At 46.9% G+C, this 27,858-nt stretch overlaps 1 protein-coding gene and 1 pseudogene across 4 annotated transcripts in view; one reads left to right on the forward strand and one right to left on the reverse strand.

Annotated features, from left to right (window-relative positions):
• MOCS1 (molybdenum cofactor synthesis 1) overlaps positions 1-27,206 on the reverse strand; it is a 35,642-nt gene extending 8,436 nt beyond the window's left edge. For all 3 annotated transcript variants that reach the window (XM_084890086.1, XM_084890085.1, XM_084890087.1), the window contains exons 1-3: positions 26,988-27,206; positions 20,422-20,548; positions 18,946-19,113 (exon numbers count right to left, since the gene is read on the reverse strand). In XM_084890086.1, coding sequence (XP_084746212.1) covers positions 18,946-19,113; positions 20,422-20,548; positions 26,988-27,110 — 418 coding nt within the window. In that variant the 5' untranslated portion in view covers positions 27,111-27,206. The remainder of the gene's footprint in view (positions 1-18,945; positions 19,114-20,421; positions 20,549-26,987) is intronic.
• Positions 9,348-10,947, forward strand: LOC311625681 (abl interactor 1-like; annotated as a pseudogene). The gene is made up of 2 exons: positions 9,348-9,628; positions 10,272-10,947. The product of its transcript is annotated as an abl interactor 1-like (transcript).
• Positions 27,207-27,858: the final 652 nt, after the last annotated feature.

Genomic DNA, 27,858 nt, shown 5'->3' on the forward strand with positions numbered 1-27,858 from the left:
AAAAACAATGATAAAACTAACCAAAAGATTAAACACCGAGTGTTCACTCTGCTAGAGGCTCTGCTGAGGGCTTGAGTACATGAGCTCATTGAAGTGTCACGATAATAATGATCCCATTTAAAAGATAAAAAAAGAAAGGCTTAGAGAAGTAAAAAAAAATGGCACACAGCTAGTAAGAGGAAGAACTGAGTCAAATCCATGTGTATTTGACTCCAGAACTATGCTCTTAATAACTAACTCACAGGTTCTGATACTCTAGTTTGTTGACTCCTCCATTCCACCAAAAATCTCCAGAAACAACAGAAGGATTAAAACACACACACACACACACACACACACACACACACACCCATAATAACACTGGAAGGCAAGAAAGAATGTATTCAATGGCCCAGAAAGGTGGAGAAATACTGAAAGACCGAAAGCAGTGGGGGATCAGACGGATCAAGGAAACCATAAATGTGGGGCCGCCCAAGGTCTTCAGGGCTGTGACTACAAAGACAAGGGTCATTTGGAGAGGGTGAGGGGTGAGGCCCACACTTCTGAAAGATAGAAAGCAGAGGGAGATAAGATGGCTTAAGGAGACCACGGTCCAAAGCACACACAAAAGAAGGTTCTGTACAAAGTGGGAGGGTGACTAGCATGCACCACACTTAGCAGTCACACAGACAAGGAGCAGAAGGGTCCTTGGTTATGCCAAGGAGGTTGCCTTTTGGGGGGAATTCTACTGGATGAGTTGGGCAGGTTGGCCAAGTTGTCCTCCCTATCACCTCTAAAAACAGGGAGAAGGCAGCAGGGTTTACCCCAAGGCTAGAGCACTTAATGTAGCCTAAGGAGGTGGGGGAAGCTCTGAGTAGCTGCTGATAGTCAGGAGACATGGGAGCCCTTAGGCCCAGAAGACTAGCGGGACCTCAAGCCTCTGTCCACAACTTCAGGGGCAACCAGCATAAACAGAAACAGCCCTGGCAGCCAAGCCAACAGAGGCCTTGGGAACTGAGATGAGTACAGCCAAGAATCAGCAAACATTTTGAACAAGCAGAATAGGGACAGGCCAACAGCAGTTGGTGGGTAGTGGGACAATGGTGGGAGGGGTGGAAGGATATAGCAAAAAATATAGAAAAAAGAGAAAAACTTATGGACAAGAACAACAGTGTGGTGATTGCTGCAGAGAAGCAGGTGAGGGAGGTGGCTGAGGGTATAGAGGTGAAAAATGGTGATGGACAGAGACTTGACTTGGGTGGTGAACACACAATACAGTGTACAGATGATGCATTACAAAATTATGCTCCTGAAACCTGCAGAATTGTGTTAACTGGTGTCACCCCAATAAATGCAATAAGAAGAAAATAAAGACAATGCTGAGAAAGAAACATGAATTTCACAAATAGAGAAATAAAAGAAGGAGACATGAGATAACAGATGATGATTCTTTTAAAATTCAGAGTTAGATGAACATAGATGCAAAAATCCACAAAAAATATTAACAAAACAAATTCAACAATACATTAAAAAGGCCATACACCATAATAACGTGGGATTTACTCCAGGAATGCAAGGATAGTTTAACATCCACAAATCAATCAATGTGATATACCAGCATTAGCAAAATGAAGGATGAAACACATACAGTCATCTCAATAGATGCAGAAAAAGCATTTGACAAAATTCATCATACATTCATGATAAAACTTTCAACAAAGGGTATAAAAGGAACATTGCTCAACAAAATAAAGGCCATCTATATATATAAAAGCCAAGTGACTGGAGTGCCTGGAATGACTGGTTGCTATGATGCACACTGTGGCAGCCAACCGACCCGATTGGCACCCCCCAACTGCCTGCAGCCCCTCCCCCCAGGCAACACTCCCCACCCCAATTGGTGCCCCCGACCCTCACCAGAGGTAGGGCCAGTCAGCCAACCGCCCTCAGCCCTGCCCCCGCCGGCCCTACCACAGATCATCCCCCATTTGGGGCAGGGCCGGCCAACTTCCTGTGGTCCCTCCCCCACAACCAGCCCAGCCCAATTGGCCCCCATCTGGGCAGGCTGGCCAGACCCCATCCATGCACAAATTCATGCACCGGGCCTCTAGTATATATAAGTCCACAGCTAATAGCATACTGAATGGTAAAAGCTTTTCCTTTGAAATTGGGAAAAAGACAAGGATGCCCACTCTTGCCACTTTTATTCAACATTAGAATTTCTCTCCAGAGCTGTTACGCAAGAAAAATAAACAAAAGGCACTTAAGTCAGAAAGGAAAAAGTAAAACTGTCACTATTTGCAGATGACACAATCCTATCTAATAAAGACATAATATGCAAATTGACCACAACTCCATAACAAAAATGGCTGCACCCACACCAATAAGGAGGAAATATACAAACTGACGCAACAAGACAAGAAAGGCCTATTCTTGCATGAATCTTCATGCATCAGGCCCCTAGTATAAAATATAGAAAGCCCTAAAGACACCACCTAAAATCTGTTAGAACAAACAAATAGTGAAGCTGCAGAAGACAAAGTCAGTATACAAAAATATGTTGCATGTACTAATACACTAACAACAAACTATCAGAAAGAAAAATTAAGAAAACAACTTCAACTACAACTGCATTTAAAAGAATAAAATACCTAGGAATCAGTTTAAACAAACAGGTGAAAGACTTTTACACTGACTATTATGAGATACTGATAAAAGAAATCGAAGAAGACACAAATAAGAGGAAAGCTATTCTATGCTCATAGATGGAAGGGGGGGAATCATAAGTTATATAATTGTCTAACCACTATGCTATACCCTGAAACTAACATAAAATAATATTGAATATCAGCTGTAATTGGGCGAGGGGGATAAATAACAAAAAAAATCCAGTAATTAAAAAATAAATGTGAAAATAAAACACCAAAATGTTGACAGTGGTTGCAATTGGGTAGTAGTTATAAATTGCTTTTGTTTACCTAAAATAAACATGCATTACTATTGTAATAGAAAAGTAAAATTTTTAAAAGAAAAAATTAAAAAAAAAAAAAAGGAGGGTGGGAAAGCTTTACTCTGGGGCTCTGCCAAAATGGAAAATTAGCAGTAGTTGTTGGTTCCTTACACAGAGGGATTCTGGAGAAACAGAGAATTCTGGACAATAATTAAAGAAAATCTAGAAAACTCATAGGAAGATGGACTGGTCTTCTGAACTAGTGTGGGGAGGGGTTGTAGCCTGGGTGGAAGGTGCCTGGCAGAAAATGTCAGCAATAATAATAAGCAAAGCATGCCGAAACCGGTTTGGCTCAATGGATAGAGTGTCGGCTTGGGGACTGAGAGGTCCCGGGTTCGATTCCGGTCAAGGGCATGTACCTTGGTTGCGGGCATATCCCCGGTAGGGGATGTGCAAGAGGCAGCTGATCGATGACTCTCTCATCGATGTTTCTAGCTCTCTAGCTCTCTCCCTTCCTCTCTGTACAAAATCAATAAAAATATATTTAAAAAAATAAAATAAAATAATAATAATAATAAGCAAAGCAGTTCGACTCCCTTCTTGCCCTCACCCACTGATGCCTCAGAACAACCACTGCTTGTCCCCTTACTGAAGGGATCAGTGGCACGCGCCCCAGAACTAGCTCAGCATCCACTGGTGGTAAACTCCGGGGCGCTGCCTGAGTCTCCCTAGAGGAGGAGCTCAAGACAACCGGTGGGGATCTAACAATCTCCTGCATTCATTCCTCCGTCCTCCCAAAGCCCAAGGGCTCCTTCCAAATCTGCTTCTCCCTGAGGTTTGAGGGTGAAGACCTACAGGATTGCCACGTTGCCTAAGTCCAGGTGCCACTCTCATCATAAGCTAAATGAACAGTATGACCTGGAGCTGTGCAGTGCACAATCGTGCTGGTCTTTCAGTGGGAGACAGACATGAGTGAATAACTGAGATAGTCTGGGATTTTGAGCTCCCTATGCCTACTAGAAACTAAACTCTGGCATTAATCCTATTTCCATTAATCCTATTTCCATGTGTGATATGCCACTGAGTCAATCTGACTCCTGATAATGCCATGAATGAGTAACACCCATGTCCTGCCCTCAACAGCCCTGCTCAGCTCCTGCAGACTCAGGCCCATGGCTGCTTTTATGAAGTCAGCCCATCTCAGACTTAGTCCTCCCCCGTTTCTGCTGCCTCCTATTTTCCCCAGCATCATTGTCTTTTTTCCAAAGAACAGACATAGAAGTATGTACACTTTGTCATTATTGCCCATTTAATGTGCTCTTGGACCCACTTGTTCCCCTTCCTGAGAGTCTGGGGTATCTGTAAAGCTCTCCAGCTCCATCTTTCCAATGAACCAATATTTTTCCCTATCACCCTTCTTTGCTGTCCAACGTTTGCATCCATACTTAGCAATTGGGAAGAAAAGGGTGTGGATGATCTTAGCCTTCTTCTCTATGGCACATCATTGCCCTTGAAGATCCTTCCTGATTCTTTCACAGCCCTGTGCGTCTCAGCCTTCTCTGGATTTCTTGGCTGCAGTCTCCATTTGAATTGATGACTGAACCAGGGTAAGCAAAACCTTAAATAATTTGGATGACTCCTTTGTCGATGCTAAAGTTGTGTATTTCTTATATAGGCATGATTTTTGTCTTCTTGGTATTCAAATGAAGTCCTGATTTGGCACTTTCTTCTGTTATTTCAAATCATTGGTACTTGCTGCAAGTAAAGTACCATCTGCATATCTTAACTTATTGATATTTCTTCCACCAATTTTCACTTCTTCCTCTGAGTTTAGTCTAGCCCAGTTATTATGTATGCGACAGTATGTATACAGATTAAACAAATAGGGAGATAAAATGCACTTTTGCCGACAGCAAACCATTCTGTGTCCGTATTCTATCCTGACAGTGGCTTTCTGTCCACGACACAGGTTACACTTCAGGATAATCAAGTGCTGGGACACACCCAGTTCTTCCAGAGCAACCCAGAGCTTTTCAAGGTCCACGCAGTCGAAGGCTTTACTGTAGTTTGTAAAGTCCTAAAGTCCCCTGGAGCTCTCCCATATCCAACAAATGTTCACACTGAGACCTCAAGTGCCTCTTCCTTTTCAGAATCCAGTTTGAACATCTGGCATTTCTTGCTCCATGTGAGGTAGAGGCCTTTGTTATATCACCTTGAGCATTACTTTACCTGCTCAGGAAATCAGAGCAGCGGTCCTATGGCTCCTGCACTCCTTGGCATCTCCTTTTTTGAAAATTGAGATGTATGTTGAATTGTTTCTAGTATCATACAGAATAGCTAATATTTTAGGGGCTCAAACTTATAGGCTAAACTAAGGACACCCTTGAGAACCACCGTATAACAAGTACTCCCCACACACAAAAAAATATCTAAAATATATATATAAATGAAAGAAATAAGATTAAAATAAATAAATCAAGCAAATAAAATAGACATAATATATACAGTTTTAAAAGGATATTTATAATATAAAACAAAAATGTTCATTTTAAAAAATAAGGGGGAATATTAAGTAAAAACATAATTGTAAAATAAGGAACATAAGAAATAAGATCAATGGTGGTATGGACGTGGGAAATACTGGTAAGTTAGGAAGTAAGATTAAAGAGTTCTCCCAGAAGAAATGAAGAAGAGATTAAGAAATCAAAATATAAATTAAGAGCTGTGGAAGCTATAAGCAGAAGGGGCAACACCCAGATAATAGAGGTCCCAGAGGGGGAAAAAAATCAAACTGGAGAGAAGGAAATGCCTAGAGAAATAATGTAGAAAATGTTCCCCATGTGTAAAACAAATGGCTTATTACTGAAAGAACAATTTCATGGAATGGCAACAGAACATACAAGGAAAAGTCTATTTTAGACATATAGTAAAATGTAATAAAAATCAGGTACAAAGAAAACGTTATAATAATTTCTAGGGGGAAAGAGCATATGGTCTGCCAACAGCAAGGAGCAGACTGACATCAGACTTTTTCCAAAAGCATACTGGTATAAGGAGACAATGAAGGGACATGTTTAACATAATAAAGGAATGAACTCTGAACCTGGAATTGTATATGCGCTCAAATAACATTTTAAGCTACTATTTGGATACTTTAAAGCATTATAAACACTGCATGGTTTACCAGATTTAATCAGATTTACTATCAAAATTAGATTTACCATTCGACCCACATCGAAAAACTGTTAGAGGAAATAAATAAGATGAAAAATAAATTCAGAAGATGCTACAACAATTATGGATGACCAAATTCCTTGGAATAGTTTGTTGTTATCTTAAATGACAGCCAGTGTGCTTAGGAGAGACACAGGGGAAGGCTATTCATAATAACCCACAAGAAAATTCTCAAAAATATCAACAATAAGTGGAGTTGAGGGATTGGACCTTAATAAAATCAAGGGTCAACAACTGGATTAAAGTTTTGTCTTGGTAGGAAGAAGGAGGAATCATTTATTTTAAAAACCAAAAAGGAAGAGAAAAAATATGACAGATAGAAGACTGCAGAAACAAGTCCAAATATATCATTAATTACAATAAAGGTAACTAGAATAACTGGTGAGTTACCAGTTAAGAGTCAGAGATTGTCAAGTTTGATTTAACAACAACAAAAAAAGGACCCGTTATATGTTATTATAAGAGATATATCTAAAGGATAAGAACATGTTTATATTCAAGTTTTACTACAGCTAAAAGCAAGCTGATATAGCTTTGGTAAAATAAAATGCATAGACCTTAAGGACCAAAGTATCATTCTGGAGAGAAACCCACTATATAGCAATAAAAGATTCAATTTATGAAGAAGACAACAATTCTAATCACATAGGATTCTAATAAAATCACCTCAACAACATATAAAATAAAAAGCAATAGGACCTCTGAGAGAAATGAACAAATCTACTCAGTTACTTATTATTGGCAGGCCAAGCAGACAGAAAGCCAGCAAAGACAGAGATAACCAGAGGTTTAAACAATAAAATTACCCAGCTGGATCCAATGAACAAATATAAATTGCTCCATCCAATAATTAAAGATTAACCATTCTCCTCAAGCACAAGTAGAACATTTACAAAAACTGCCAATACATTACATCATAAAGTCTCAATAAATTCTAAATGATTATCATGAAGATATATTTCCTAACTACCATATACTTAAATTATAATTTACTAACTAAAATATAAATGAAAAATCCTCATATATTTAGAAATTAAAAGTACTATTTCTACATATTTTGTGAATGAAAGAACAAATCAGAATAAAAATTAATAGATATCCTATCTAATAAAAGAGAAACATACAAATTGACCATACCCTCTGCTACACCACAAGCCACACCCACCAGCCAATCAGGAGCAAGTATGCAAATTATCCAACCAAGATGGCAGTGGCCACAGAGCTGGAGTGAGCAGGAGGATTAGGTTGCCCCTAGCAATGAAGGAAGCAAATCTTCCCGCCTGCCCTGGCCAGCCCTGGCCCCCACTCAAGGTTACAAAGTTTCAATTATATATGATAAATAAATCCCAGATATCTGCTTTTAGCCACCTGGCCTCCCCTCAAGGAGGCACTGAAAAACAAACAAACAAAAAAAAGCAAAAAAGGAGGGGCTGGGAGCTTGGGTCACAGGGGACCGTGGCCAGCCTGCAAACAGCCATCAGCCCCTCACCCAGGCTGGCCAGACACTCCAGTGTGTCTGATCCGAGACACCCTCAGGGCAAACCAGCTGGCTCCCACCCATGTACCAGGCCTCCATCTATATGCTAATTAGACTGGGAGACCTGCCAGGAGACCTTCTGGATGTTCTTTTGGGCAAAGCCCTGCTGGCAGGGCCAAGGAAGAGGTGGTTAGAGACTAAGAGGGGAGAGCAGTTGTGGATGATCAGGCCAGGATGGGACAACAGTTGTGGGTGATCAGGCTGCGGGGAGGGAGGAAGCATTGGGGGTAAGCAAACCAGCAGGGAGGTCAGTTGGGAACAAGCAGGTTGTCAGTGGGGGTCAATTAGAGGTGATCATGGCAGCAGTATGGAGTGAGCAGACCATCAGGGGGGCAGTTGGGGGCAAGCAGGCCAGTGGGGAGGGAAGGTGAGGGTGAGCAGGCCAGCAGGGGGACAATTGGGGGTGAGCAGGCTGGCAGGGAGGCAGTTGGGGGTGAGCACACTGGCATGGGGGGCAGTTGGGGGTGATCAGGCTGGCAGGAGGTGAATAGGCCAGCAGTGGGGGGCAGTTGGGGGTGAGCAGGCTGGCAGGCAGAGTGGTTAGGGGAAATCAGGCAGGCAGTAAGGCAGGTGAGCAGTTAGGGGCCAGTAGTCCCAGCTTGCGAGAGGGATAACCAACTGCCAGTTTAGGTCTGATCCCTGTAAACCAGCAGTAGGATATCCTTCGAGAGGTCCCAGATTGGAGAGGGTGCAGGCTGGTCTTAGGAATACCCCCCACCCCCATGCCTGAATTTTATGTACTGGGCCACTAGTAAATGTTATTAAAGTGATAGGCTATGCCAGGATAGAAGCTGAAATAATAAAATAGAACACAAATATACCATAAGAGATTCAACAAATCTAAAACTAGCACAACAGACAAACCTCTAGTAAGATTTACCAAGAGGGGGAAAAAGAGATAAAGCACAAATAAACTACATTAAGAAAAAAAGGTTCAACTATGTAGTACTTACCATGGGCCAGTCACGGTGCTTAAATCAGGATCAAATTTTCTAAAAGAAAAGACACCCTTTTGCCCTTTATTTTCTCGTTATCTAGTAAATCATAACCATGAGTTATTAAACAGAATATGTTTTTATATTGTTCCTCATGTCTTTGGTAAAATGAGAAACTGTAATTAAGATATATAGAATATTACATTAAAATTCTTTTACATAGAATAAAATAATGGAAAAATTAAAAATTAAAAAAAAAAAGGTACAAAATTGCTAGTAAAACTGAAACTAAAAAGACAAGAAAATACTACCAATAATTTCATACGGATGATTTGAAATAAGAACAAATGTCTAAAATATAAATATGGCCTGACTGGTGTAGCTCAGTGGTTTAGTGTCAACCTATGAACCAAGAGGTCATGGTTCAATTTCTGGTCAAGGCATGTGCTCAGGTTGTGGCCTCCAGTCCCAATAGGGGGCATGCAGGAGGCAACCAATGGACCAATGGATGATTCTCTCTCTCATCATTGATGTTTCTATCTCTCTCCCCTTCCCACTGAAATCAATAATATATATATATGATTTATTATTTTTAATCTGGTAGGCAGGAGGGTGGTAGGCAGTTTGTATCTGGACTGTGAGGTGCTCGGAACCTCCTAGGCCTTGCTTCCTGTCTCTTTAACACCAGAGGAAGCAATGAGGAGTGGGAGGAATGGCAGAGCTGCAGATGTTACCAGAGGAGGAGATCCCATCTGGCAGGGGCACACTGAGAGAGGTACCAGAACCTGACCCAGATGGCAGACTACTGTGAAAACAGCTACATGAAGGCTACAGGCAGGAGACAAGCTTTAAAGAGAGCAAAGCCTACACAACCCAACCCCTAGCTAGTGTTGCTTATCAAATAAATGCATTGGCCAACAATGTGCTCTAACTGCTGGACATCCGAGCCTCTCAGCCTTGGAAAATGAGTCTTCCATCAATCATCTCTCACAGACGGTGGGCATTCATAAAGAAAAAGGGGCTTGAAGAGAGAATGGTATTTTGACAACAAATAAGAATGCATCAAGAACTCACAAAAGTGTCCGGGCCAGTGTGTCCAGTGGTTAGAACATCGGCCTGTCCAGTGGAGGGCCATGGGTTTCATCCTGGTCAAGGGCATGCACCTGGTGCAGTTTCAATTTCCAGCCCTCATCAGGTGCTTGTGGGAGGCAACCAATCGATGTGTCTCTCTCATATAGATGTTCCTCTCTCTCTCCCTCTCCCTCTCCTTCTCCCTCTCCTTTCCTCTCCACTCCCCTCCTCTCCATCTCCCTCTCCTCTCCTCTCATCTCCTCCTCCTCTTCTCCCCCTTCTTCTTCCCCCTCTCTTCCTTCTTCTCCCTCTCCCTCTCCCTCTCTCTCCTTCTCTCTCTATCTCCCCCCCCCCCCCTACATACACACACACACACCCCTTCCCTTCCACCATCTCTAAAAAAATCAATGGGAAAAAAATATCTTCCAGTGAGGATTAACAAAACAAAACAAAACAGAACAGAACTCACAAAAGAACAGCACCTGCAAATATGAAGCACCTTGTCAGGTACATTCGGAAATCTATGGATTATGCAGTTCTGGACAATGAGGGCCACAGTGTCAAGCATGGACATGGTCAGCCTGCAAGAACTGGCACATGGCTGAGCCAAGTGCTCCCATGTCTGGCCAGGGAATGTGGGAAGGAACACTCCTTACAAGCCCTGGAACATGTTAAACCCAAACAGGTCCTAATGACTACATGACAAGTCCTGCTAGGCGTGCAGGTCAGCGCGGCTCAGGCAGGACAGCTTCTTTAAAACCCGAGACCCAGGACACACAGCGGAAGTGGTGGGGGGAGTGGACACTGAGAAAGCAGTGGAAGCAGCAGCACTGGCGTTCCCTCTGCCATGCCTACCTCTTCGTCACCCACCACTGGACTGGTGGCTGATAATCCAACTCCACACCACCCCCTTCACCACGTGACATTCCACCACCACTGCCTCCACCTCCAGTGAGTCATGAAGATGAGGGGGCCGCAGTAGTTCAGTATAATCATCCAGGAATTATACTGAGACAGTTGTGGCAATATGTGATACGAAAGACAAGGAAGATGAGCGATCATTTATGGAAGGTGCAATCATTTATGCAATAACGAAGAATGATGAAGGTTGTTAGGAAGGAGTCTGCAATCAAGTGACTGGTCTGTTCCCCGGGAACTATGTTGAATCAATCACGCACCAGATGATTAAATTTCCTTTTGCTTTTAAAGTAGGTTCTTACTGTGGGACTATTAATGGTTAACAAAATCGTCTTAAAATGTGCCCATATTTTCAGGACGTGCTGCTTTACTGGTATAACTGAATGTCTACCTATAAACCTTCATCTTTGAGACAGTTTGTGTATTGCTAAACAGCAATTTATAAAAAGAGGCTGTCCATAACTGATTATGCTTAAATACTTAATTTCATAGTATTAGCTCTGGGGGGTGGGGTATAATATGTAATGATTCAATTGCATTGTAACATGTTACAGTACAGCACGGTTACTAGTGCTGTGACAGACTAATAATAACATCAGAAACTTAAATGCTGGTGCTGATCATACACTATGTTTAGGTTCTCTCATTTTTTAAATATAACTTGTTTAAACCATGCACACAAATTTAAGTATTGAAATATACTTTAAAAAATCCAAGATGCCTACAATTTGTGTAATATTTTCTTGGAATACTCATAGTTAGAGCTCTTGAAATGAATTGAGTCTTTAAGGTTTCTATGTGAAACAAAACAAGCAAAAAAGGTTATAATTTGTACATAAGTTTTTTAATGACAGAATTTGCATTATAAGTTTTTTTTCATTCACAAATACATAAGTGAATCAAATGTTTCTGATCTTTTCTTCACTGATTTCTTTAAAAAATAAATAAATAATAGGTACTGATTTATTGCACACAAAAAGTATCTACCAAAACTGACTCCAAAAGAAGTAGAGAACTTGAATATTGTAGTAACTACTCAAGAAATTACAGCAGCAATCGAAAATCTCCCTGCATCCATGGATTATGCATATATGCATATACATCCTTTGGTTAATCTCTTCCAACCCACCCCCTTCCCTCTGAGATTCCTCAGTCTATTCCATTCTTCTATATCTCTGGATTTATTTTGTTCATCAGTTTATTTTATTCATTAGAATCCACATATGAATGAGACCATGTGATACTTGCCTTTCTCTGACTGGCTTATTTCACTTAGCATGATACTCTCCAGGTACCTCCATGCTTTCTCAAAGGGTAAGAGATCCTTATTTTTTGCTACTCCATAGATTCCATGGTGTATATGTGCCACAGCTTTTATAGCCACTCAGCTACTTATGGGCACTTGGGCTGCTTCCAGATCTTAGAAATTATGCCTATATTATTTCTGATCACTGTTTCAGGGTTGGTAGGATATATTCCTAGAAGTAGGATCACTGGGCCAAATGGCAGTTCCACATTTAATTTTTTGAGCAAACGCCATACTGGTTTCCATAGTGGCTACACCAATCAGCATTCCCATCAGCGGTGTACTAGAATTCCCTTTTCTCCACATCCTCACCAACACTTGTCATTTGCTGATTATTGGGATGAAGACCTTGGGTAGGGGGCGGGAGGAAGCTAGAAGGGGTCAATAGGGAAAAAGAAGGGAGACCTCTGTAATACTTTCCATAATAAAGATAAATTTGAAAAACAGAAATAAAGTAGCTGAATCATAATAACAAAAAATAAGTAAATAAAAAGTGACCAGGTTCCATGAGGAAACATTAAAAGCAGTCTCCTATTTTCACTACTAGTCAATACTGTACTTAAGAGCCTAGATATTGCAATAGAACAAGAAAGGGAAATTAAAGGCATATAGATAGAAAAAGTAAATTGTCTTTAGTTGCAGATGATATGGTTGCTAGCACAGAAAACTCCAAAGAATCTAAAGAGACATGTTATAACATTGACAGTAGAGTTAGAGGATATATCCATAATGAAATGAGAAAATGTAACTTAAAAAATGACACTGTGTCTGTCAGGATCCTAGCATAAAACAGAATTCATCCCAGATAATTAAAATGAAGAGGCTGTATTGAAAGAACTACTTACAAAGATATGGGAGGAATTAGGGGCCTCAACAATGAATAGTACAGCGCTCAGACTAGCAACTTTGGGGATCCATTATTATTTGTAAGGCCAAAGGGACAGATATAAAGACAAAGTTAAACTAGGAGCCCAATTAAGACACCATGGAGAGAGGCTGCCCTGTGGGAGTTCTAGTCTCAGAGGGAATACAGCTACTGTCAGAACCCAGTGTAGAAATAGAGCCGGGAGCAGTAAAAATAACCTGACCTCACTGGAGTGCTCAACCCATCAGGAACCCAACAGACAAGGGACCCCAGGTGATGTGGTTTCTTGGGTTCAGCCACCTGGAGCAAAGAGCAAAACAAAGTAGAAAAATATCTGGGATGGTGGGTCTATGAATAAAAAATGATATTAATTCTCCCCAATTTGATGTACATATTTAATGCAATTAAAATCTCATCAGATACACAAACAATGAACATTCTGAAAAGGAAATTATAAAAACATTCCATTTATAATAGTATAAAAATATTAAAATGCTTAGTATTAACCAAAGTGAAAAACTTTAACAATGAAAACTACAAAACACTGATGAAGAAAATTAAAGAAAACATAAATGGAAACATAACCCATGTTCATGGGTTGTAAGATTTATTGTTAAGTGTCAATTTTACCCAATGCAATCCCTATCAAATTTCCAAGGACCTTTTTGTAGAACTAAAAAAGAAAACCAGTCTAAAATTCATATGGAATCTCAAGAGGCCCTGAATAGCCAAAACAATCTTGAAAAAGAACAAAATTTAAGGATATACATTTCCTGATTTCAATACCCATTACAAAGCTACAGTTATCAAAATAGGGTGGTACTGGCATAAAGCAGACATATAGAGGAATGGAACAGAATAGAGAGCCTAGAATACACCCTCTCATTTATAGTTCCATGCTATTGATGCAGGCTGCCAAGATGATTCTTTAGGGGGGAAAAAACAGCTTTGGGTGCTGAGAAAACTGGATATCCACATGCAAAAGAATGGAGTTTGATCCTTACCTAGCACCATATACAAAAATTAACTCAAAGTGTTAATCAAGGACCTAAATGTAAGCCCTAACACAATAAAATTCTTGGAAGAAATTACAGGACAAAAGCTGTACAGTGTTGGATTTGGCAATGATTTCTTGGCTATGACTCCACCTCATACCCATTATGATGGCTACTATCAAAAAAATAAAAATAAGAGTGCTGGCCAGAATGTGAAGAAATTGGAACTTTGTCACTGTCAATAGGAATTTAAAATGGTGCAGCCACTGTGAAAAACAGTATGGAGGGTTCTTTAAAAAATTAAAAATAGGACTACATATGACCGAGCAATTCCACTTCCACTGTCTCTTTGAAAGCAGGATCTCAAAGAGATATTTCTGTGGTAGGCAGCTAAACAGAGATGAGCAGAGTAAGAATAAGGACAATGGGACTGGTACAGAAAGTCACCAGGGAGAGAAGTCCAGGGTGACCCTCCCTCCCCTAGCATATCGCTGGTCAATCTGTTTAGATCCCCTGACCTTTACTCTCTAGAGTAGGAGTGTCGAACTCAATCAGAGAAGGGGCCAAAATCCAAAATCCAGCCTAAATCGCGGGCCGAATGGTTTACTGAACAGTCATAAACTGACAATGTCATAAACTGACAGCGGAGTGCAGTGATGACAGCGCGGTGCGGGCCACATTGCAAGGCCTGGCGGGCTGGATTTGGCCCACGGGCCTTGTGTTTGACACATGTGCTCTAGAGATAACATCCTGGCCTCGGTTGTATTTCAGCTCCAGGTTCAGAGAAGCATCAAAACCAGACAACAAACACCAAGGCTGACCTCAGGACCAGCTGCATTGAATAATGACCCCCACTACCTTGGCACCAATCTCCACTGATTGATTGGTGCCAAGGTAGCAGGGGTCATTATTCAATGCAGCTGGTCCTGAGGTCAATCAGTGGAGATCACAATCCTAAAAAAGTACATCTGGAAATTTGCTGAATATTCTACTGAGTTCTTCCCCTGGGGCCTCCCCTAAAATCTACACCCTTAAAACCGTTAGAACTCAGGACTTCCTTCCCTGAAGCCCACCCTTTCCTTTCCCTTCCTCCTTCCCTTTCCCATTCCCCCTGGCAAGTCACCTTTACCTTCCTCACTTTGAAGCTCCAAGAGCCCTCCTTTGGCCTCTGTAACTTGTTTCCTAAACCCACTTGTTCTATTATTCACTTCTTCCACCTCTCTGTAAATATTCTAAGTAAATATTCTCTTATAGTTTGAGTCTTGGCTCTGAATTCTTTCCTAGCCAGAACTCAAGTACTGATGTTGCTGACCCAGGTCTGGTCAGACCCCACCAGTCTAACACCTGGTGCTGTTACCCCCGCTGCCAACATTTCTACACCTGTTCATAGTAGCATTATTCATAACAGCTAAAACATGGAACCAACCTAACTTGACTAATGAATGGATTATCAAAATATGATATATGCACTCAATGGAATATTATTCAGCCTTAAAAGAAAGAAAATTCTGTAATATGCCATAACATGGATGAATTTTGTGAACATTATGCTAAGTGAAAAAAGGCAGTCACAAAAGACAAATACTGTATGATTCACTCATGAGGTTCTTAAAATAGGTAAAAATCATAAAGACAGAAAGTACCAGGGCTGAGGTGTGTGTGGGGAGCAAGAATTGGGTTATTGTTTAATAGATATAGAGGTTCAGACTACTAGATGAAAAGCGTTATGACTATGGATGGTGGTTATCCTATGTAATAAAAGCCTAATGTGCTAAGTGTCCGGTTGTCTGGTCATCCATTTAACTAATCAAAGCGTAATATGCTAATGATATGCTAAGGCTGTTCAACTGCTCACTATGTGCACTGACTACCAGGGGCAGGCAGTCAACCTGCCGACCAGTCGTTTTGACATGCACTGACCACCAGGGAGCAGATGCTCCAACCAGTAGGTTAGTTTGCTGCTGGTATCCAACAAATCAGGACGGACACACCCTGGAGCCCTCCTGTGGTTCCTCCCCTGGCTGGCTAACTTTCCTCATCCCTCCCTGGCCCCAATCGTGCAGTGGGGTCCCCAGCTTTGGCTGTGCCCTCTTGCAATCTGGGTCCCCTTGGGGGATGTCCAAGAGCTGGTTTCAGCCCCATCCTGCAGGATAGGCCAAGGAACCCCACTGGTGCACATATTCATGCACTGGGCCTCTAGTGGTTGTATAATAGTCACCAAGGAATCAAACTTCCCCATCGCTCCCATGAGGTGGAGGTGCTCAGGGTACTGCTAAAATAAGAATTTTCAGAAGCCCCCATGGGATAATGGATGTGGAAAAAGGCTTTATTTGCATGAATTTACATTGCTCAGATTCCAAAGTTCCCTGCCCCTTAGCTAATCCTGGAAAAAGTGCAGCTAGGGTTCCAGCAGTGTCAAAAGCAAGACCAGTGGCCAGAGAGTCTGCTCCATGGTGCAACCAGGTGTAGTTCAGTATACAAGCTAATTAAAATCCATTAGTCACCGAAACCGGTTTGGCTCAATGGATAGAGCGTCGGCTTGGGGACTGAAGGGTCCCGGGTTCCGATTCCAGTCAAGGGCATGTACCTTGGTTGCGGGCATATCCCCAGCAGGGGGTGTGCAAGAGGCAGCTGATTGATGACTCTCTCGTCGATGTTTCTAGCTCTCTATCTCTCTCCCTTCCTCTCTGTACAAAATCAATAAAATATATTAAAAATAAATAATAAATAAACTTGAAAAAATAAAAAATAAAATAAAATCCATTAGTCCAGTGTGAAAGTCACACATGGCTGTGCAAGCGCAGAGCACAGCCCCCTGCAGCGGGAGTCACAGGTGAAAGACAAAGAGAGCTAGAACTTCCTTTGTTTGGACATTTAAATATTCAGGTTTCCTGCACTTACAGTGGCCACACCTAGTCTAGCCCGTGTCTCACTTAACTTCCAGGTTTGGCAGGTAAGCATCCTCCCATGTCACTCAGACCTGCTAGGCATGCATCTACAAGTCCTTTATCTCATTCTTTCCCCCATCACTCATCTGGGAAGAGACTTGGAGAATGTTAGATGCGGCTTTCTGGCAAAGCTGTTGGGTCTGCCCTTTCCTCCTTTCCTGTTAAATAATAACAAAGTTATTACAACAGCATCACAACAATGTGCAGGAAACACGGGGACTTAAGGTTGAGCCTGGACCAGAGGGCGCACGAAGTGGCCTGAAGCAGGGGCTGTGCCTGGCAGCCAGCCACGTTCAGCAGGTTCAGCCTTTTCCTGGAACCCAGTTCTCTCTGAAGCTCCGAGAGACATAATACTCGTCAGCTTTCCTGGGACAGGGTGTCCAGCCCAGAAATAATGGCAGGATCCCAGACCAAGTGACCAGTGGTGGGTGGAGGGAGCTGGCTATGGGGAAGGAAAGGAGAGGGCTGTTGGGATCCTGAGCCCCTGTCAGATGGCAGGCTCCAGCGCATGCTTCTGCCCACGGCAGTGTCAGGGGCTCACTGTGCCCAGCACATGCCCAGACAGGACAAAGCACTCCAGAGAACGCTCACTGAGCCAGCAAACGAGGCGCAGAGCTGAGGGTTGGGAGGTCCTACCCGTAAGAGCTGGGGTGGGGCTGGCGGTGAGGGGGGGAGGGCTCAACTATCAAAAACACACCACCTTAATTTCCTCTGATTTCATCAGCCGCAATCATGTGAGCAAAGGTCTAGACTGCCTGACCCTGGGGCGTAGAAGCGGGGCAGGGCCACGCTTACACAGCATTGGTATGCGCTGAGCATTCCCTCCTCATTCCCCCTGTAAGGCAGGTCCCATCTCTGTCCGGATTGTGAAAGTTTCCCAAAGGCATGCTGTCAGTAAGACTCACACCTGGGTCTGTCCTGCTTCAGAGACTGCACTTTCAACTACTCTCCTTCATCCGACAAACCTTAGTGAGCACCACCTGTGTCGGGCACGGTCCCAGGTGCTGAGAGCACAGCTGGAACAAACCTGCCACAGCTCCCACAGAGCCCCACGGCCCCCACAGGACCCTACAGAACCCTCCCCCCAGAGCCCCATGGGTCCCCAAGAGCCCCACGGGACCCCCCCCCCCCAGAATCACATGAGTCCCTGAAAGCCCCATGGCTCCCCAAGAGTCCCATGAGCCTCCCACCCAGAGCTCCACAGCCCCTCCTTGAGCCCCACGGCCCCCCAGAGCCACATGGCGCACTGAGAGTTTTCATGCTAGTTGGTGGAGGGGACAGACAATATAAATCGGAAAACCATATACAACCAAATAACATAAAGTCAAAATGAGACAAATCCTGTGAAGATAAGTAAGGTAGGACAGGGGTAAAGTAGGGGCTGCTACACTTTTTCTGCAAAAAAACAGATAGTAAATATGTGTGGCTTTGCCGGCCACCCGGTCTCCCTTGCAACTACTCAACTCTGCAAAAGCAGCCTGGGAAACATGCAAATGGAGGTGTGGCCATGTTCCAACAAAACCTCATGGATGGACAGTGAGTTTAGGGTTTCATTTAATTCTCACATGTCACAAAACGTTATTCTTTTGCTTTGCTTTTCCAATCTACAGAAACATTTAAAAATAATAATAATTCTTTGCTTGCAGGCCACACAGAAAGGTGGTGGCCCAGATTAAGCCTGTGGGCTGTAGCGTGACAATCCCAGGGACAGAAGGTAGCTGGCGTGTCTATGTGGAAATGTACTTTATTTTTTTTCATTTTTAAATTGTGTTTTGGGGTCTGTATAAGAGATGTACTTAAGAGTGGTCAAGAAGGGCTCCACAAGGTAACGGCATCTGAGCAGGGACCTGACTGAAGCAGGCAGTGAGCCCTCAGCTCCCAGAGAGGGAACAGGCACTGCGAAGGCCCAGCACCGTGTGTGGAGGAGGCGGGAGGCTGTGGACATGGAGGCAGGTCAGTGGGCCCCGGGCCCCTGTGAGGACTTTAGTCTCAGGACTTTAGCCTCTGACACTTAGGAGCTTTGTGACCTCGGGCAAGCTAATGAGCTTCTCTGCCCCTCAAGCGGAATAACAATGGTGCCCATCTCAGAGGGTGGAAGGACCTGGTGAGCATAAAGCTCTGAACGAATGAATGCTAAAGATTAGTACTAATATCGGAGTCCAGCTGGACGAGGCAGGAGCTGAGGGGACAGCTTCCATCACACTCACCCACGATGTCCACCACGTCGGGCCGGATGAGCGGCTCCCCGCCCGTTAGCCGGATCTTGTCCACACCTTCTTTCACAAAGAGCCGCGCCAGGGTCAGGATCTCCTCTGTGGTCAGCAGGTCGGCCTTGGGCGTCAGTGGCACCCCCTCCTCGGGCATGCAGTACTGGCCTGCAGGGAAGGAGTGTGGGGGAATGATGACAGCAGCCAGGCACATGGTGTGCCCGCCCCCACCGGGCCAGGACTTTCTCTGGACCCCACCCAGACACTGAGTTGGTGCAGACCCTAGGCCAGATTCTCTCTGGGCCTCCCCTTTCTCATCTGTGAAATGGTAATACTCCCTCCCCACCGTGGGGGAGCGGAGGGTACAGGTTAAAGATAAGCCAGGTAGAGAGCCAAAATGTAGACTCCTCATGCTGGGCATGGCCTGACGGGAGGGCCAGGGCCGGGGCCCATTCATTCTGGCATTGTTCACCCTCTCTCATTTCATCTGGTTTGGGCAAATAGCTACCCTTTCGCATGTGTGTGATGGGGTGAAAAGGCGGAGAAGTACTCTCTGGCCTGGCAAAGCCGCTGTTCTCTGTAGCTACAACCAGCCTGTCTATTCCAGATTTCTGTCCGCGCTGTGATCGGTAGGAAAACTCAGGTTCTGTATCCGGGCCAGCTAGCAGAATGGGGTAAAGGAGGTGAGCCCTGGCTGGGGAGGGCACCATCCCCACCATCAGTTTTGGTGGTTCAGTGCCATCAAGGATTGGGACCAGATCTGTGAGAGTCATGAAGACTCCAGAATTGGTCTTTTAAGACTGAATAGAAATGTTGGGTTCAACATTTACAAATGCACACGCATATTTCCTGGGCCAGGAAGTGAACACATTTCTTACTGTGAACTACAGAGGAGGGAAAGGAGGGAGTAGGGGAGGGGGAAAAGAGGAGAAAGAGAAGGAGGGAGAGAGGGAGGGAGAGAGGAAGGCCAACAAACTTGAGAAGTCAAGCAGCAAATACACCCCAGGGAAGCCCTCGTGGGATTATTAAACGAGGACTCTGCATCATCTTGGCCCCAGATGACCTTGGCCAAGTTAATGAACTTCTCTCGACACTGGGTTGTCTCCACAGCTGGAGTGTTGGCCATGGGCCCTGCTGTGGATCTCACGGTTTTGGTGTCTAGTGGGGCACCCTGGCACATCCTGAATGCTGGGCACTGCAGGGCAACAGAAGGGAGGAAGAAAGAACCTTGAGGAACAGCAATTCTCTGTTCTAATCTAGAATCCAGCTTCCACGATCATAAAACTCAGCCTGGACCCCAATATTGTCCTGAACTTCACCTGGAGAGCAAGGCAGAGGGTGGGCGGTGGGGAAGTCAGAAAGAGGAACTGGGGACAGAAAAGAGGAACTGGGGACACGGACAGGAATTGCTGGCATGGGGAGATTCGGCGCATGGGGAGAGGAACGGGGCGCAGAGAGGGCTGGAAGGAGACTCACATCTGAGGTTGCACTTCTCGGTGAGGGAGATCCGCAAGTAGCTGTGGTGGCGGCCAAAGCCGTCGGTGAGGAAGGCAGAGAAGGGGGCCGCGTGCTCCCTCAGGAACTGCCTCCGCCTGGACAGCTCCTGCAGGGACAGTCAGGTCAGAGGGGAGGACACTGCAGGGGTGGAGCCAGGGGAGCCCGCGGGGGGAAGCCCACCTGGGGGACATAACCCTTCCTATCTGTGCAGCAGCACCTCTCACCTTTCCAGCCCTGTGGGTCCCTCAGCCCTGAGGGAACTGGGGTTCCCCCCCCCCAAGACTGGCCTGAGGGAAGGACCTGCTGGGTTGGAGTCCAGACCTGCAGGACATGCGCACCCCGGCCCTCAGAGGAAGCCTGCCCAGGAACAAATGACTTGCTATCTCTTGGACAGGTCTCTGGGAGAGACGGTCCAGGAAGGAGGCAGGTACCTGAGGCAGGGAGGCACCATCGCTGCACGGCTGGGGCTTGGTGAGCCACCTCTCCAACCAAGGCCTCCCCTTCCCTCCCTTGACCAAGGCAGGCAGAAAGAGCTCAGGCAAAACCACTAACTCTGGGTGTCACACAAGCTGCCTCCCCTTAACTGTCCCCCTGTTGGCTGGGGTCCCCAGGGCACCCCCAATGCCCAGGAGGACCCAACAGGCCAAGCCACCAGCAGCTGCTGGGGAGGGAATACACAGGGGAGGGCTCCCCGCACACAGGCCAAGGGGCGAGGACAGCACAACCTGGGAGACCTGCAGAGGGAATGAGGCTCCCAGCCCCTAAGAGGGCAGAATGGAGGGGCCGGAATGGCCGTGCAGAGATGACGTGTCTTTATCCTTCCCCACCCACTGCAGGAAGGAAGAATGACCCACCCGTTGTCTGAGGCCTATTGGGGAGGAGGTGGCTGGAGGGTCCCTGGAAGGCCCGACCCCTGCTGGGGAGAAAAGCAGTAGCCAGCCTCACCTTCTCCAAAGTCTGATCTCCTCTGATCTCCCACCTTCCGAGCAAAACCCTGGTTTTCATGACAGATGCTGACGAGATCATTGCTCCAAGAAGGAACATTTGCAAACCATCTTCAAGTTCCAAAGAATGTTCTCTGCTTAATGAACCCCCACACCTTCTCCATGGAGGATTATAACTGAGGCTTGGATGGGGTCCAAGAACACCCTCGGCAGAACTGGATTCAAATCCAGGTCTCTGATTCCAAGTTCCAAATTCCTTCCTCTGGTGACAGGAGGAATCCAAGAAGATGCACGGGGCAGTACAGCGGGTGGGCGAGGAGAAGCCATTTCTTTAGAACTAAGAAATCATGGCCTTGGCAGTCATCCCCGAGGCAGACGGGAAGGGCAAGAACCCTGGTTTCTGGGCCAGGTGTGACCTTACACCTGGGAAAGTGCCCTAATTCCTCTAGGCCTGCTTTCCCAGCTGTAAACTAAAAAAGAAATAATGAGGTGCAGGGGTGGGCAGGGAGCTGGAAGGGAAACACCTAGGATTAAGAATTTGTAATCTAAGAGGCAGAAGGCCTCAGGCCTTCCTGAGGCAGGGAGGGAGAAACATTGACGCCAGTGACCTCCTCAGCCCTGGCTGTTCTTTGCAACCACTTGAGGAGCATAAGAAAAAAAGTTCCTCTGGAGATCAGTGAATTTGATCTCTGAGCACTTGTGATTTTAATCTCTCCAGGTGATTCTATTATGCAGCCAGAGCCAAGGGCCACAGGCGGACTTGGGAGAGAGAAGGGACAGAGTGAGGGTGTGGAGATGTGGGGGTGCTCACTGCCCACACTGAGGCCAGTTCCCCATGTCCTCTGAGTCATGGCCAGTGAGCAGCAGTCACTTCTCCGAACTGCCGGCTAATACCATCCTAACCATACTTTCCTCTCTGGGTCCCACCTCCTTGCCAGCGGTAGCCTTGAGGATGGGGCAGGAGATCCTCAGAGCCAAGAGTCCCCCTGGCCACCAGAGCCCAGGAGGCCGGACACCTGGGAATCGGGATGTAGGGCAGAGTTGCACCTGCTTCCCCATCAACAGCTACTTGCAATTCATTGATTTGTCAATCACCCCAGGCCCAGCTCCTCACTTGCCAAGATGCCTCTCCTGACCCTCATCTTAACATACAGGGGAGGAGGCTAGGTGAGGGAGGAGCCAAAACAAATCCAGGAATTGGGAGCAAGTGAGGGCCAAGGAGTATGACTCAGCAGAATCAGCGAGCCAGCAGTGTAATGGGGCATCCACGAGGAAATTAGATGCTCTGTTCTGGCCAGGGAGGGGCAGGCCCGATTCCACTTTGAGACGTGGAGTGACCTTATCCAGGTTCATTCAGACTCTGTACTGCCAGTATCTGCCCAGCCTCCTGTACACATACACACACACACACACACACACACACACACACCCTCTCTCCCTCTATCTCTCTCTTGGATATTAACAAGCCTCATCCTTGCCTCTTTCCTCCTCCAACACTGCATATCCTACTTTCGTTCTTCTAGTTTCTTCCTTTCCCTTAAATCTCCTTGAGGGAAAAATGCCAGTGCCAAAGGAGCCCAGGACTCAGAGGGCACGGCCACAGGCAGGGTAGCAGCAATGCCTCCCCTAGGAAGGGCTGGACATATCAGAATAGAAAGCCCCAGCTGCCCAGATTCCCAGGGTCTCAGTATCCCGGTGTCCACACTACATGTCATTAGCTAGTGGCAAACTGTGTCCACGTCCCAAGAGGCAGGCTCCTACTTCAAAGGTTACACTGGGGTCATCACGCATTTCCAGCCTGGCCTCGGCTACCCACATAGTGTATCATGATACAGCGGCTCCCGACTCTGCTTGGCCATCATCATCACTGCAGAGCTCCTAGGACTGAGGCCAGAGCCCGCCAATGGCTCTGGGGTGGGGCGAGCTGCGGACTTGTGTGTGTTTGAAGGGCTGTAGCTTCCTCCCTGCAGCCAGGGCCGAGGACTCCTGGCCGGCCCACCCCAGGACAAAAGCAGCAGCAGCTGGTTTACTCCGGGGTCTTGCTGTGGTGCTAGCACAGGCTTTGGGAGTCGGCAAACCTGAATGGCAAGCTTGGCTCTGCTCCTTACGAACTACCTGTGGAGCTAAAGTCTTTAAGCCTTGGCTTCCTCATCCATAAAGTGTGGATAATATGTCTACCTAACTCAATAGGCGGTGTTCCTGGCACAGAGTAAGTATTAAGCATGTGATTCCTGCCACTTTCTTAAAATCATTCCTACTTACATATTGAATCATCAATCAAGTATTCTTGAGCAGCACTAGTTGTGAGTGCTGGGACTGGTTTTCCCACCCTTCCCCGTCCTGCATGGCCCTGGCCTTCCCACCCACGGCTGGGACTTGACCTGCTGTCACACCACCCGAGGCAGGACAGTGGTGCCCAAGTCCCTCCAGCACCACCGATGCCAGTGCCAATAACCAGTCCTCAGCAGCCTACCACATGCTACCTGTTTACCTCTTGCCTCCCTGCCCAGGGCGGATTGAGGCGGAGTGGAGTGGCAAGGGCGAGGGTAGTACTAAGGAGTTAAGAGCCTCCCCTGGCATTAGTCACCTGGGCATTAGATTTCAATGGTGAAGGCCAGCCCCGAATAGCTCTATAGTATACACAGGGTAGCAGGGTTATTCAGGAGAAAACACACAAGCCAAACTTGAGTATCAGAGTCCTGCCTGACCAGCAGTTTGCAATGATGTATACCCGAGGTATCCCAAAATTACCTCTGCCACATGAGAGGACTTAGCACAGCCCCCAGCCCCCAGCCTCCCTCCCTCCTCACCCCACCCTAAGTGTGAGGTCTTCACAACTCTGGCTCCTGGCGAGGAGTGGCACACTTACCGAAGCAAAGCTTTACAGAGCTGCCCAGGCTCGGAGTCCAGATAACACCCTGCTTGCCCTCTATCTCTTTTCCTCCACGTGTCCTGCCCCAGGCCGGGCCCGTGCTCCCTCCTACCTTCTCCTATACCCAGTTCCTTCCTCTTAACCCTCCTTTGCAGCTATTTGCACATCCGGGTGCTGTGGCCTTGCAGATCCCTCTCTCCCCTGCCTGAGGCAGCTGGCCCAGCACCCGAGACCAGCCCACATGAAGCCTGAGAAAGAGAAGAGGGGTGCAGTGCTTCTGGGCTGGGGTAAGCCTCCTGGAGAAGACTGTACGGGCCATCCCATCACAAGGCAGGTAGCCATCTCTCCCCTTCCCACATCCCCACGTCCCCACGTGCCACATGCCCACGGCCCCACACGCCGCCTCTTACCCTTCCTACATGTAGAAGTAGAATCTGCTCAACCTGTCCTTGGACCAATCCCAAGGCCTGCTTTCAGCCGGCCTCACAGGGGCTCTCTCACACCCGCGCCCCAACACAGAAATGTTAGCTACCCAGTGGCTTGCCCCTCTGTCTGTCCAAGCAACGCCCCCCTCCCCAATCCCAAACTGGAGGGTCAAGGCCCTGTGCAGGGTGTGGGAAAAGGCAGGAAGGAAAAGGGGATAGGGGCCCAGGGGCCCCCACCCCTGCTCTTGCCAATTAGCAAGCTCTGGGAAAGACTGACCACATGTGCCTGCAGGCTTGTCTCTCCTCTGAGAGTCTCCAAGGCATCTGTGCCCTCCCCACCGTGTCAAGATGGGCTGCTTCAACCGTCGGGTTTTGAAGACCTGAAGAGGGGAGGAGTGGCAGCCCAGGAACCAGGGAAAACTGGAGGCCAAGCAAGACTGCAAACGTGGGGCTCCCTTTCCTGTGCCTATGGTCCATGGCCCTCCCTTGGGTTGCAAACAATCAAAAACATCTGCTGACTCCACTGCAGGCGGATCCCTGTGCCGAGCACTGTGGGCAGATTCCAAGAAAGGCGGGAGAGCATCCAACACTCAAGGGACAACCTGTCTGCTGAGGACAACGCCAGAGGGGAATGACCGAGATGGGCGGTCTGTGGTCCAATAGCTGCCAGAATGGCTATCTTGAATGTCCAGGTGAGAGGGGACTAACGGGACACCGCATGGGCCAGTGGCAGCAAAAACAATAATTACAACAAATACATGCTTAACAGAGCACTTAGGTGTGCCAGGCTTTGTTCTAATTATATATATTTTATAGCCCCTATAACCACCTGATGGAGCAGACACTATTATTCCACTTTACAAACGGGAAGAGGAGGCACAGGGAGGTGAGGTTCACACAGCTAGGAAGTGGCAGGGCTGGGACTCAATGCCAGGCGCTCTGTCCCACCGTCCATGCTCTTCCCTGCTCGTGACAGCTCCCTTCCAGGTGCAAAGGAGGCTAGGGGCAGCCTCTCCCCTGTCCTCCCCGCAGGCACCAGAGTTTGAGTTCCTGCCCCTTCCCAGCCCTGTGACTCAGGGGAGTTACTTCACAAGCCTCCACACTGAGAAACACTCTGCTCCTCGCATTTACAGACCCGACTCCATGCTTTCTGTGAGGACTGAAGCCCTTAGCACGGGTCCTCTCGTGAAAGGTATGAAATGAGCTAGAGGTGGGGGAGGAAGAAACTTGAAAATCTTTAAACTCTTCTGGAACAGTTTAAAGATCTCTCAGCAATCTCTGCTCTCCCACCTCCCCCTCAGTGGAGTTCAGAGGTCAGGAATACGGAACATTCTCTCCATTTCCCAGCAACTGGACCTGTTTATCTGAGGATCCCAGAGGGGACCGCCAGTTAGGCGCCCCCTCATTGGGCAGTAGTGAGGGGATGGGGGAGCAGGATCTGATGAACCCCAGGACTTGAAGGTTTGTGCTAGGGGGTGGGAGGAGAAGGACCAGATGGATCTAGAACTAAGGTTTCGGCAAATCAAGAGACGCTTCTCCCCAAGTTATTCTCTGACCACATGCACAAAACCAGAGCCAACTTAAAACTTGTGATTATAGGAATCACTCTGAGGGATGCTGTCAAGGACTGGGAGGTGGGGGACAGAAAGAGGAGCTCCTCACCCTGAAGAGATAGATACTGAACCCCTAACCTGAAGGGTGCAGGTCCTGCTCCCCGCTGCCCTAAAGGAGGCTGCACCCTCCCGAAGGAAATGAAGATGAAACAGAAAGTGAGAGCCCTGTGACCACCAAGGTGACAACTGACTCTTGCTGGCACCAAGGTGACATTTTTAGGCAGTGTCACACTCTACAGAAGGGTCTCTCATGAACACCTGGTCATACCCAGACCAGTCTGCTGGGGGGTGGGGAGGAAAATGTTTAAGGAAGAGGCTGAGCGTGAGGTGGGGCTGAGAGGGGGTACTGATAACATCTCCTAGGACCCAAAGCCCTATCCGCCTGCCCCCCACCAGCGGAGGCCACTCAGACCTGGTGGGGGCTGCAGGGCTGGTAGGCAGGGAGGGGTTTAAGCAAGAGCCCCAAGGAGCGAGCCCCTCCCCCACCCTGAAGTATCTGAGAAATCAGACCGACAGTCCATCTAGGAAACATCACTGCACTCCTCTCCCCGCCCCCAATTAAGCGACGAGGCGTCCCTCCCTGAAGCCCTGGCCCCAGGCTAGCCTGGGTGCTTCTCTGGGCACAGGGGGCAGCCTGCCAGGCAGCCGCTCCCGCTCCAGAGAGGGTGCAGATGCAGGCGAGCGGGCTCACCTCCGCCGCAGACTGGGAGGGCTCCCCGGGTCGGGGCTGCGTCACCGGAGCCCCTGAGCTGCAGCTCCGGACACTGGACCTCAGGACCCGCCGCAGCATCCGGGACACGGGCCGCGTCGCCATGGAGCCTGTGGGCCTGGCCGAGACTCGCCTGAGTAGCCGGCTTCGGGAGCACTCTAACCCGGGACTCACAGCCCTGGGTCATCCCGGCCAGGGCGGGCGGGGGCGGGGCCAGTGCAACCAATTGGCGATGGTTCCGAGCCGTGCAGCCAATCGGAGACGGCTCGGTGCCGCGCAGCCTTCTGGGAGTCGTAGTCCACGCCGTCTGCTCTCTTTCTATGCAGGGTAATAGTGTACTCAGAGGAAAACCGAGGTCTTTTCCTACAGACTTCTCTGGCTGTTCTGGTTCCCTACCAAGGCTGTGATGTAACTGACACAAAGTTCTGTATAGCTTTGGGTGCAAAATTTAGTTACGAGTGTGCCAATAAAGTAGGTAATCAAGATAAATATTTTAATGCAATATTTTGAAAAGTCAGAATAAATGCCAAAAATTATCAACATTTTATATAAAAACATAATCTCACTCTACATGCTTATAACTCATCTCACTCCCTCCTCAGCAGTCTAGGCCCTGGTTGTAGGACCGTCAGCTGCCTCTTTCAAGGTATACTTCTCCACTTGTGCTCCCAAAGAACATTCACAATCTTGGCCTCCCCGTTTAAAAAGAAATGTATGGAAGAAGTCATTGACTAAGTGGATATCACTTTTGTAATGCTTCCTACACTCCAAGCAAACTCCATGAGAGGCATCATGCAATATTATAATAATCCTGCAGTGAACAGAGCATCAATCTTACAGCTGAGGAAGCTGA

This window comes from Pipistrellus hanaki, assembly GCF_964339955.1.
Source record: "Pipistrellus hanaki genome assembly, chromosome: 7".
Taxonomy (NCBI): domain Eukaryota; kingdom Metazoa; phylum Chordata; class Mammalia; order Chiroptera; family Vespertilionidae; genus Pipistrellus; species Pipistrellus hanaki.